The following is a 12,123-nucleotide window of genomic DNA, read 5'->3' as shown; positions in this document are numbered from 1 at the left end:
CTCACCAAGAGGCATGTAAAGCTGTAATAAAACTATATTTCATTTCCCTTGCAAATTGATGTCAACAATCCATTTGTGTCTATACTTACTTGCTGCACATTAACATTTTGTGCATCATAAACTAGGTATGACTGGGTTCTGCGATGTCTTTGTTGAGTTGAATCGTGTTCTATTTTTCTACTGTTCACCCTCAGAATGGACAAGTTCATGTTTTTCAATATTAAACTCCATCTGGCAAGTTTTCACTTCAGCTATCTGTTTTCCTTTGTACCCTTTTCACCCCTTCTTGACAACTTACTTGCTTGCTTATTTTGGGCTCGTTGGAAAATTAAGCAACCGTATATTTGGTTTCTTAGTCTGTAGCATTGATTAGAGATTGTAAATAATTGAGGTCCCAGCACTGATCCCCTTGGGACTTCACAATTACAGTTTGTCAACTGGAAAATTAGCCATTTGCCCCAGCTCTCTACTCATTAATTTAGATTAGATTAGATTCCCTACAGTGTGGAAACAGGCCCGTCGGCCCAACCAGTCCACACCAACCCTCTGAACAGTAACCCACCCAGACTCATTTCCCTCTGACTAATGCACCTAACACTACGGGCAATTTAGCAGGGCCAATCCACCGAACCTGTGGGAGGAAACCGGAGCACCCGGAGGAAACACACGCAGACAGGAGGAGAAAGTGCTAACTCCACACAAACAGTCACCCAAGACTGGAATTGAACCTGGGACCCTGGTGCTGTGAGGCAGCAGTGCTAACCGCTGAACAGCCGTGCCGCCCCTAATTAGTTATTCCTTTATCTATGCTAATGTACTACCTCTGCTTTAGCCTTATAATTAATTTTGTTTACGTGGAAAACTCACATTTTTCACTTTCACACTGAACATGAGATTTCATCAAGTTGTGATGGCTATATCCTGGAGATTATTGATTGATCCTGTCACATTGCACTTTACTTGGTCTGGAATGGCTTAGTCCCTGGTTGTCTCCAGAATGTACTGCTCAATGAAACTATCCCATATATATTTTATGAACTTAGTTTCTCAGGCCACCTTTGTCAACCTGACTTGTCCAATTTACATGTCGATTAATGTCACTCCTGATTATTGTGGTACCTTTCTCACCCCAATTAATCCTTCCTGTGGAATCTGTCCCTGTGTTAGCCTGAGCTTGCCAACTGAGTTGCCTGGATGGGTGTAGCCCCAACAACACTCAAGAAGCTTGGCACCATCCAGGTCAAAGCAGCCCACTTGATTGGCACCACATCCACAGGCGTCCACTCCCTTCACCACCAACGCTCAGTAGTAGCAGTGTACACTATCTACAAGATGCACTGCAGAAAATCACCAAAGATCCTCAGACAGCACCTTCCAAACCCATGAACATTTTCATTTAGGAGTTCAAAGGAAGCAGATATATGGGAACACCACTACCTGCAAGTTCCCATCCAAGCCACTCACCATCCTGACTTGGAAATATATCACTGTTCCTTCACTGTCACTGCATCAAAATCCTGAAATTGCCTTTAATGTCATTGTGGGTTAATCCGCAGTAAGTGGACTGCAGCGGTTCAGGAAGGCATCTCAACCCCACCTTCTCAAGGGCAACTAGGGATGGACAATAAACGCTGGCCAGCCAGCAACACCCCCACGTCCCACAAATGAATACATTTTTAAAAAGTAAAACATTATAACACAAACAAGTCTTTCCACTTGGCCTAAGAATAGTGAGAGCATGTTAGCAGCCTCCAAAGGGCATGAGCAGAGATAAAAAGCTAAAGTAAGTTAAATAGTTTCACTACAGAAATAAAACACAAAAGTTTCGAGTGAAACAACAGAACTAAAGATTCATTTCCTGGTTTCTCCCTGTAACACTCTTTTAAATCGGACTATTTGGAGAGAAGAGAGCAGCATTTAAAGATGGTTCCCAAGGTAGAATACTCACAGATCCAGGTCTTGGATAAGGTACCTTGCCCTCATAAGCAGTCCACTGATAGTCAGGTCCTTCCTTGTGAGCGTACGGTCCATTGAACACCTCTCGTATATCAGCCATATGATAGACACAAACAGCATAACCTTGGAATACATTGCTGAAATAATATTTACAATATTGTTAAAAAATGAAATACCAAAATAAAATCCCTTTATGTCAGTATTTCAAATCAGAACCAAACTTTACACCATGTCTCAAAACTCTGCTTCTCAAACCATCTACGGCTAACATTCCCACTGTTGTTTACCCCCACTTTTAACATTTGACCATATGTAGTATATATATGACCATCCAGTCAACATGAAACTGGACAAAGACTGTAAACTCAAACCCCACCAGCATTATCAGTAGAACTGAAGTCTAAATGCAGCAATTTGTAGCCTACAAATGGGAAAAAAGACTGTGAAAGTTGCCTGTGGTAAGAAAATCCAACCTGCAGTGTTGGACCTGTCATCCCAACTTAGTCTGAGCCCTATGTGATTTCAGTCCCACCAGCAGAGGTTTGACATTTCTTGCTTTCGGGAAGTGATGGTCTGGTGGCATTCTGGCTGGACTGGTCATCCAGAGACCCAGCTCATGTTGTGGGGACCTGGGTTTGAATCCCACCACGGCAGATAGTTGAATTTGAATTCAATAAAAATCTGGAATTAAGAGTCTAATGGTGACCACAAATTCATTGCCAATTGTCAGGGGAAAACCCCGTCTGGTTCACCTTTAGGGAAGGAAACTGCCATCCTTACCTGGTCAGGCCTACATGTGACTCCAGACCCACAGCAATGTGGTTGACTCTTAACTGCCCTCTGGGCAATTTGGGCTGGGCAATAAATGCTGGCCTAGCCAGAGATGCCCACATCCCATGAGCGAATAAAAAAGAAAATAATCAATGCGAGAAAGGGAATAAGTGCGGCATTGTCAGCGTCATAATCCTAAAGCAAGTTTCAAAGAAAAAAATCTTATACCCATTTAATATTATTCCATTTAATCCATACCTATGTCTAATTATTATCAACTGCGTTAAGATAAGAGAGGATTTCCAATAATTCTTCATCACGTCAGCCTTGACAGTGAATGATGGAAAGCTGACACAGTCCGGTCTGATCCCATTCCCATCCAACAGCAGGAGTTACTGAACTGTGGCTGCTTTTCCTCTCCCTTGTCCAGGGACGTTGAGTTTAATTGCACAGCTCTATCATATGTTTACCTGTTATCAGATCCAGCTAGCCCGGGCACAGTCCCACCGCTCTGTCAAACTACCTTCATTGCTATTTATTTTCATAGAACCTCAAGGAACTGCAGAGCAAACTGCAGCTGAATCGAAAGTAATCCGATATTCATAAGCCATTGGGCCTGTGTTCTCACAGTTTATATTTTTTGAAACTGTAAAGTAAATTTGTAAACCTAATACTCCGTTCCAATTATACGTAAGAGGACAAAGCAGCCCGCTTGAATGGTACCCCATCAATCATGTTCGGTATTCACTTCCTCCATCATCGGTCCACTGGGGCAGCAGTGTAGACCATGTATAAGTTGCACTGCGGGAACGCACCAAGACTATTTAAGTATGAACTAATCCTGTAGACTCTACCACCTGGAAGCATAATGGAAGCAGATACACAGGAACACCACCTCCTGCAAATTTCCCTCCAAGTCACACCATCCTGATCTGGAACAGAATCACTGTTCCTTCATTGATACTGTGGAACGCCCAGTGTAACAGCACTATGGGCATCCCTATACATTTCAGGACAGTAGTTGTTCAAGAAAGCAACTCACTACCATCTTTCTCCAGGGTACTTAGGGACTGGAACCAAATGTTGGCCTAGCCAGTAATGCTCACGTACAATAAATACGCTTTGAAAGTATAGAAGTCTTGAATTGACTGTGCTTAAAGCAACAAATGATAGAGATCACAGTGGGTCAGACAGCATCCATGGAGACAGAGGAAGCTAACCTCTAGGTGACTCTTTATCAGAGCCAGCTAAACTGGAAACATTAGCTTGCTCTGTCTCCATGGACGCTGTCTGACCCGCTGTGATCTCCAGTGTTTATTGTTTTTAGCACCTGCAGGAATTTACTTCCTGAATTGACTGTGGGTGTTTTTTGTGGATGCCCAGTTAATGGTTCATGGCTTTCTCTAGACCCTTCTGTTGTATATTTTATACCTCAGATCTGTGTAGTGGTGACACTACAATCATAGAACCCCTACAGTGTGGTAACAGGCCATTTGGCCCAACAAGTCCACACCGACCCTCCAAAGAGTAACCCACCCAAACCCATTCCCCTACTTTATGTCTACTCCTGACTAAGGCACCTAACCTACACATCCTTGTGAAACATGAGCAATTCTTCTAACCTACACATCCTTGTATTGTGGGAGGAAACCAGAGCACCCGGAGGAAAGCCACACACTGAACAGGGAGAATGTGCAAACTCCACACAGGTGGCATGGGGAAGCACGGTGGCTCAGTGGTTAGCACTGCTGCCTCACAGCACCACGGTCCCAGGTTCGATTCCAGCCTTGGGTGACTGTCCATGTGGAGTTTGCACATTCTCCCCGTGTCTGCGTGGGTTTCCTCCAAGTGCTCCGGTTTCCTCCCACAGTCCAAAAAAAAGATGTGCAGGTCAGGTGAATTAGCCAGGCTAAATTGCCCATAGTGATAGGTGCATTCATCAGAGGGAAGTGAGTCAGGGGGGGTTACTCTCCGGAAGGTCGGTGTGGACTGGTTGGGCCGAAGGGCTGCTTCCACACTGAAGGGAATCTAATCTAATCTACTCAGACAGTCACCTGAGGCAGGAATTGAACTCAGGTCTCTGGTGCTGTAGTGCAGCAGCGCTAACCACTGAGCCATAGTGCCACACCTGAGAGGCGTGCAGTAGATTTTAGTTCACAGTGCTTTAAAATGTCTACAGCTTGCTTCTGACCCTTCCTTTCAGCTCTTTCTATGACTCCATTTACTTTGTTTTTGAGTTCCCATCAAGGGGTTTAACCAGTCACAGGCAGTGAGCTGATTTACATAATCCAGCATACAACAAATGGACACTGCACCCTCTGCAGTGGATGCATTGGGTTGAGGCTTATGTTAACTGGTTGGTCATGACACTAGAAATGTAACATACTAATGCAGTTCATATATGCATGTGACTGGAAGAAAGTGAGGACTGCAGATGCTTGAGATCAGAGTTGAGAGTGTGGTGCTGGAAAAGCACAGCAGGTCAGGCAGCATCCGAGGAGCAGGAGAATTGACGTTTTCTGGGAATATGATCCTCTGGTGTACCCTGCACCTGTTTTATCTCCAAACAATAGGTTTCTCGCCAGTTTCTATCCTGAGGTGTCCCTGTTCTAAAACTCAATCCCACAACCAATCAGCTTAAGAGAGAAATGCAGTGATTTAATGCGCCACATCATACATGTTATAACAGGAGCTACCAACCCCTTTGCTTTTTCTTTATTTTTCTGTGTTTCTTGCCTCTTAGAAACCTGGCCACAGAATCCCAACTTCAAAGAATCTGGAGGTTTAATCTATGAGCCTAACTGGCCAGATTAAAACACAAGAAGACTCACTGAGCATGTAGTATCCCACTTATGTGCCGAACATTGGGTAGCTGTTAAAGCCTAGGGTCAAGCCTGGATTGACCATATTCTAGACTACCATTCCAAGGCAGTACAGTGAGAAAGTTACTGCCTTTCAGATAAGGTTTTAAATCAAAGTCCTCAATACCCCTTTTCTGACGGACATAGAATCGTAGAATCCCCACACTGTGGAAGGAAGCCATTCAGCCCATCAAGTCCACACCGACCCAGAGTGCTCGGAGGAAACCCACGCAGACGTGGAGAGAATGTGCAAACTCCACACAGACGGTCACCCGAGACAGGAATCAAACCTGGGTCCCTGGCACTATGAGGCAGTTGGGTTAACCACTTAGCCACCGTACCACCCCATCTCTTTTTAAAAGGATGTGGGCATCATCAGCTGGGCCAACACTTATTTCCCGTGAACTGAGTGGCTTGCTAGGCCATTTCGGAGGGTAGTTAAGAGTCAACTACATTGCTGTGGGTCTGGAGTCACATGTAGGCCAGACTGGGTGAGGATGGCAGTTTCCTTCTCTAAAGGACATCAGTTGAACAAGATGAGTTTTCCTGACAATCAATGATAATTTTGCCATGCTCATAATTACTAGCTGTGTATTCCACCAAGCTCCATGGTGGATTTGAACCTAGTACATTAGTATGAGCTCTGGGTTTTAATTCAGGGACATTGTCCTAAATCACTTTTTTTTCCGAACATCCAGAGATTGTGAATGGAGAGATAAGTACAAGCTGAATAAACACCCACTGCATCTCAACATCCATACACTGTCACTTTTCTTAGTTAAGACTAAATGAAAAGGTTTCCTACCTTATTGTGCTAAATAGAGCATAAATTTCAGGATTCTTCTCATCTTTCGTTCTCAGTAGAAACACATCCTCTGTAACACAGGTGAAGTGAAATTATACAGAATCCCCAAAACAAACCATTCTTATTTTGAAGGAAGCCTTTTTTGGCAGTTAGAATTTAATGTCTATTCTCTGTATCGAGTTTGAATGTGCACTTTACAAAAACAGAGAATTAACAGCATGCCTTGGCACTAGCCCCAGGGCAAACGTGTTCTTCTCCTAGTGAAAGAGTAAAGAAACACACCTGGGATTTCCCTGGTTAAGAGTAAAGAAAGTTTCGTTTTGCCTTTGGCTTTGCTGGAGCTGCCCAGTGTTGACATATCGTTCATGGATCCCCTCATTGCTTATGTTCCTCGACTTAACAATGACGACTGCAGCAAAATAATCTCTTACTTACCAAGCTCATCAAAGTACGTGTCTATTCCATCAGGTCCCGGGACAGAACATATCAGCCTGGCTTTGACAAATGTGCTCCATTTGTTTACTAGTGCCCTTTGACCTCCTGCGTCATTCTGAAACATACCATTGTAAACACCTCATTAATTATGTTGCATAATTTTCTGGGATCATTAACTCCCTAAATAAAGGCTTCTTCCACTCAGTTAGACAGCTGACATTCTAATTCCTATAAACATTTCAAGGGAAGATTGAAATCTGCATTGAGATCAAATCTTAAAAGGACATTTTATCACTGCTCTGTCTTCTACTTCTCTGTTTCAGTTGGATCTGAATGGCAAACTGGTATCTGTATTTAGATAGGGCACACTAAATCACTAAAACCTGCTGAAACTGTAGCCCTGAGAACAAAAACCTGTACATGGTCTTGAAGATTTCAAGTGAAGGGTCTGTGGCTATTTCCCTTGACAGCGTGTTCCATTGAGACTCCATTGGGTCGAAAGATTGTTGATACACTGTCTAGTAACAACTGGCTTTTGTACCTTGTGCAGATGGCTGTCTTGTGTCTTACCTGAATCAACGTGTCAAAATAGCAACCTTTCTTTATTGCTTGTCTTAACTTATGTCAGAACAATTGACAAGCATTCAAGAGTACCTAGGATTAGAAAAAGGCCAAAAAGTTCATTTTATTTGAGATAATGAGCTTGTATCTTCCTGTAATATTCCATAATCCCTTCACCACTTTCAGATACTAATCTATATTTATCAGAACCACAGTTTGGAGGACTTACTGCTGGAACCACGTTGACCTAGTAACTAAATCACTGTATCAAAATTATGCTCACATGCATATGAATGACCTTGGCTTGGCATACAGGGGAAAATTTTTAAATTTGCACATTACGCAAATCGTCAAAATATATGTAAACAGAACAACATAAGACCTAAGAGCAGCAGCAGGCCATTCAGCCCCACGAGCCTGTGCTGTCATTCAAAATGATCATGGGTGATCTCAACTCAGCCTCGACCCCACTTTCCTGCCCGATCTCCATTACCTTTCAACCCGTGGACTGCAGCAGTTCAAGAATGCAGTTCTCAACAGCAAAGGCGCATGAGCAACTAATGCTGGTCATTCGAGCAACACCAGCATCGTGTGAGAGAACTAAAGAACCCTCAGGTTTTCCTGTTAAAATTCACTAGGTTAACTGTCCCATGTGCTGAATGGGATCTTAGTGCTTGTTGAATTTTAGTTGGCAGGCAATAAAAATGAGAAATTAAACTGTTCCCTGGGAGTTTGATTCTGCAGTGATATTGCAGCAAGTGTGACATCCAAGCCAGGTGCACCCTCATGCCGGGACTGAGCTCCATTTGCCTCCTACAAAGCTGTGGAGTCGAACCATTCACCAGCATTACACTGCCTATCTGTTCCATAATCCTGCTCTTCCCCAAACAGTTTAGCTTGTTGATTCAAATGTGAGCATTTCAAACACAGAACCATCTGTGTGATTGATGAGGAAAGGGTTATCAACACCAGCCTTGTAAAGGTTATCAGTTCACTCTCCCCAGTCAGGTTATCAGACATGATATTCAATGATATGGCTTATGATGGTTGTCACTAATGTAAAATCCACAGACAAAACACAAAGGCACAGGTACTACCTGTTATGGAACCAACGTGGATCAGTGGAGTTTTTGATCTTGAGACACAGTGGACAGTAGGATCATGATTCCATTGCAAGCTAGCTGATGACATTGGAGCATAGAATTCCTAACAGTGTGGAAACAGGCCATTTGGCCCATCACGTCCACACCAACCATCTAAAGAGCATGCCACTCCCTCTGCTCTATCCCTGTAACCCTGCATTTTCCTATTACTAATCCCCCTAGCCTACACATCCCTGGACACCATGGAGCAATTTAGCATGGCTAATCCACTTAACCTGCACATCTTTGAGCTCTAGGAGGAAACCAGAGCTCCTGGAGGAAGCCCACACAGACACAGGAGAACATGCAAATTTCAGACAGACAATCACCCTGAGGGTGAAATCGAATCTGGGTCCCTGCTGCTGTGAGGCAGCAGTGCTAACCACTGAGCCAGATGATAGAGTAGCATTGAAAGAAGGCCATTCGGACCAGGACCTTTTGGAACAGAAAGCCACCGAGTCTCACCCTTTCCCCAGAGCCCTGCACCATTTTTTCTTTTAAGAATTTATCCAGTCCCTCAAAGTTCCGATTGAATCTATTCAAGGCCTCGGCTCTAGGCCGACAGGTTAAGATTCTATGAAGACAGAGGTGCTAAATGCAAATTTGGTTAATAAAACAAGAAAGTAAAGCTGATCTCACTAATAGTAGCCATGACAATTCTCAGCAAATCACAGAAACTGATCAAGTTCACTAATGTCCTTTACAGAAGGAAATCTATTGTCCTTACCTGGTCTGACCTACACAACACTCCAGACCCATTGTAATGTGGTTGACTCTCAACCACTCTGAAATGATCAAACAAGTCTTTAGTCCAAATGCAATGAGTGACTGGCAACCAGTACTAGCCTTGTCAGTGATGAATTAAATTAAATTAAATTAAATTAAACGGATGAATTAAAATCTGCTCCAACCATCCTTTCAGGCAATGCATCCAGATTGTAATTGTTGTACAAATAATGATTTTCTCATTTCCCCCCCCCCCACCAGCTTCTTTGGTAATTATCCTTCGTTGGTCAGGGCACTGAGTACTGGAGTCAGGATGTCATGTGGCCGTGTTAGGCTGCACTTAGAGGAAGGATGTGGAACCTTTGCAGAGGGTGCAGAAGAGGTTTACCAGGATACTGCCTGGATTAGAGGATATGAGATATGAGGAGAGGCTAGAAAAACTCGGATTGTTTTCTATGGAGTGGTGGAGGCTGAAGGGAGTCTTGATAGTTTATAAAATTATGAGATGCATGAACAGGGTTGACAGTCTGAATTTTTTCCCAAAGTTGAAATGTCTAATACTAAGGGGCATTTAAGGTGAAAGGGGGAAAGTTCAAAGGAGATGTGAGGGGACAAGTTTTTTACACAGAGTGGTAGGTGTCTGGAATGCATTAGCAGAGGTGGTGGTGGAGGCAGATACTATAGGAGCGATAAAGGAACTTTTCGATAAGCGCATGGATATGCAAGGAATAGAGGGACATGGACCAAGGACAGGCAGAAGGAATTACTTTAATTTGGTGTCATGTTCGGCATAACATCGTGGGCCGAAGGGCCCGTTCCTGTGCTCGACTGTTCCATGTTCTATCTTAAATCTGTGTTTTCTCATTTCCAATTCTCCTCCCCACAGAAGCAGTTTTTTCCCCTCTTTGTTCTATTGGAACCCTTCCTAATTTTGAATACCATCACTCAGTCTCCCTTCACCTTCCCTGATCCAAAGGAGAACAATCCTAGCTTCTCTCGTTTTACTACATCTCTTCAGAATTATTTCTTGCTCATGAAAAGGGCTCACGCTTGTGGGTGGCACGGTGGCACAGTGGTTAGCACTGTTACCTCACAGCACCAGAGACCCGGGTTCAATTCCTGCTTCAGGTGACTGTCTGTGTGGAATTTGCACATTCTCCCCGTGTCTGCGTGGGTTTCCTCCGGGTGCTCCGATTTCCTTCCAAAGATGTGCAGGTTAGGTGAATTGGCCATGCTAAATTGCCCATAGTGTTAGGTGAAGGGGTAAATGTATGGGTGGGTTACGCTTCAGTGGGTCGGTGTGGACTTGTTGGGCCGAAGGGCCTGTTTCCACACTATAAGTAATCTAATCACTCTATTCTTTCAGTCCCTCATCTCACTATAATTCCAAAGAGTTGTCGTGGCTCCTGTCTGTTTGACAGACCGAGGGAATGGGCTAACCCTTTTCTCCATGTGGGGTGAGTAGAGACACCTAGCACCACAGCATGTGACTAGACTAACAAAAGCAGAAATTGCTGGAAAAGCTCATTAGATCTGGCAGCATCTGTGGAGAGAAATCAGCGTTAACTTCTTGGGTCCAGTGACCCTTCCTCAGAACTGATGGCAGTTAGGAAGAAGTTATTTTATCTGCAGAAGATATGCTGGGGGAGAGGATAAGGACTAAATGATAGGTGGAGATAGAGCCCAAAGAGACAGAATATCAGTTGGACAAAGGAGTGGATGACAATCAGCCTAGGAGAACGAATGGAGACAATTAGTGGCTGACAATGGGTAATGTGTATTGGCAGACCATGTGATAGCAAGGCCTGGTATGTGGGGGTTGGGGTAAGTACATGGGAGAAGGTGCTTCAGGCCCTAAACTTTTTGAACTAGATATTGAGTCAAAAGACTGTAGAGTTCCCAAGCAGAAAATGAGGTGCTGTTCTTTCAGTGAAAGTGAAGCACTGGAACACTGCAGCAAGCCTGAGGCAGGGATGTTGGCCAGGGAACAGGGTGGGGTGTTGAAGTGGTAGGCAACTGAAGGCTCAGGGTCAGTTTTGCGGACAGAACAGAGATGTCCTACAAAGTGGTCACCCAGTCTACGCTTTGTTTCCCTAAAGTAGGGGAGACCAAGTGACCAGAGTGTTTTGCTCACTAAGAAAGCTTCGATTAAGTTGAGAAAAAGATGTAACAACTCATGTCTATCAAGGAACAGCAGTCCTCCCTCTCTCTCTCTCCCTCTCAGTCCTCCTCCATCAGCTCGATGAAGCCCAAGCTTATTTCTCACGGTGTGGCTGTTAATCTCCACAGGTCAGAGGATGAACGGGCGGAATAATCAAAGCAACACCGCGCCATTTTGTGGCATTCTTAGTCCCAGGAATGAGAAAAGAATTTAATAAAACCTATCACAAGGATAGCTTAGGACCCATCTATTAAAGAAAACTTGATACATCTTCCGCAAATCCAAAACATTAACAGAAAAGTAAGTCTTAAAGGAAGGTTCCAGAACTGACTCAACTGCACTATCATCCTTGAAGTGAAAAACGTGCTCATTTTAAAAAAAAGTTCATTGGGAGCTCGTTTCGGGACTCCACCGTTATGGTCTTCCTGAAAAATCCCAATAAAAGACTTGCCCCGTTAAAAAAAAAGTGTTAAAAAAAAAACATGATCTGAAAGAAAAACATTAAAAATAAAGCAACTGCTGTCAAAATCATAAAAGGCTTCCTGGCGCCTATTAAACAATTTCCTGGGCTCGAAACTTCAACTCACACATTCGGGTTTTACTGTCTGTCAGACTCCAGGAAACACATTTCCAGCTATGACAACAGTCGCTGGAATCTTCAATCCCAAATCCCCAGCAAGATGAAATAAAAATGTATCAGGCAAA

The 12,123-nt window shown here is 43.7% G+C and overlaps 1 protein-coding gene across 2 annotated transcripts in view; it reads right to left on the bottom strand.

Annotated features, from left to right (window-relative positions):
* sema3bl (sema domain, immunoglobulin domain (Ig), short basic domain, secreted, (semaphorin) 3bl) overlaps nt 1–12,123 on the bottom strand; it is a 196,309-nt gene that overhangs the window by 31,579 nt on the left and 152,607 nt on the right. For both annotated transcript variants that reach the window (XM_072581859.1, XM_072581858.1), the window contains exons 8-10: nt 6,829–6,943; nt 6,394–6,463; nt 1,949–2,093 (exon numbers count right to left, since the gene is read on the bottom strand). In XM_072581859.1, the coding sequence (XP_072437960.1) occupies nt 1,949–2,093; nt 6,394–6,463; nt 6,829–6,943 (330 nt within the window). The remainder of the gene's footprint in view (nt 1–1,948; nt 2,094–6,393; nt 6,464–6,828; nt 6,944–12,123) is intronic.

Source organism: Chiloscyllium punctatum, chromosome 12 (genome assembly GCF_047496795.1).
Source record: "Chiloscyllium punctatum isolate Juve2018m chromosome 12, sChiPun1.3, whole genome shotgun sequence".
Classification (NCBI taxonomy): domain Eukaryota; kingdom Metazoa; phylum Chordata; class Chondrichthyes; order Orectolobiformes; family Hemiscylliidae; genus Chiloscyllium; species Chiloscyllium punctatum.
The sequence above is the reverse complement of the archived record's forward strand: the minus strand, read 5'-3'. Positions and strand labels throughout refer to the sequence as shown.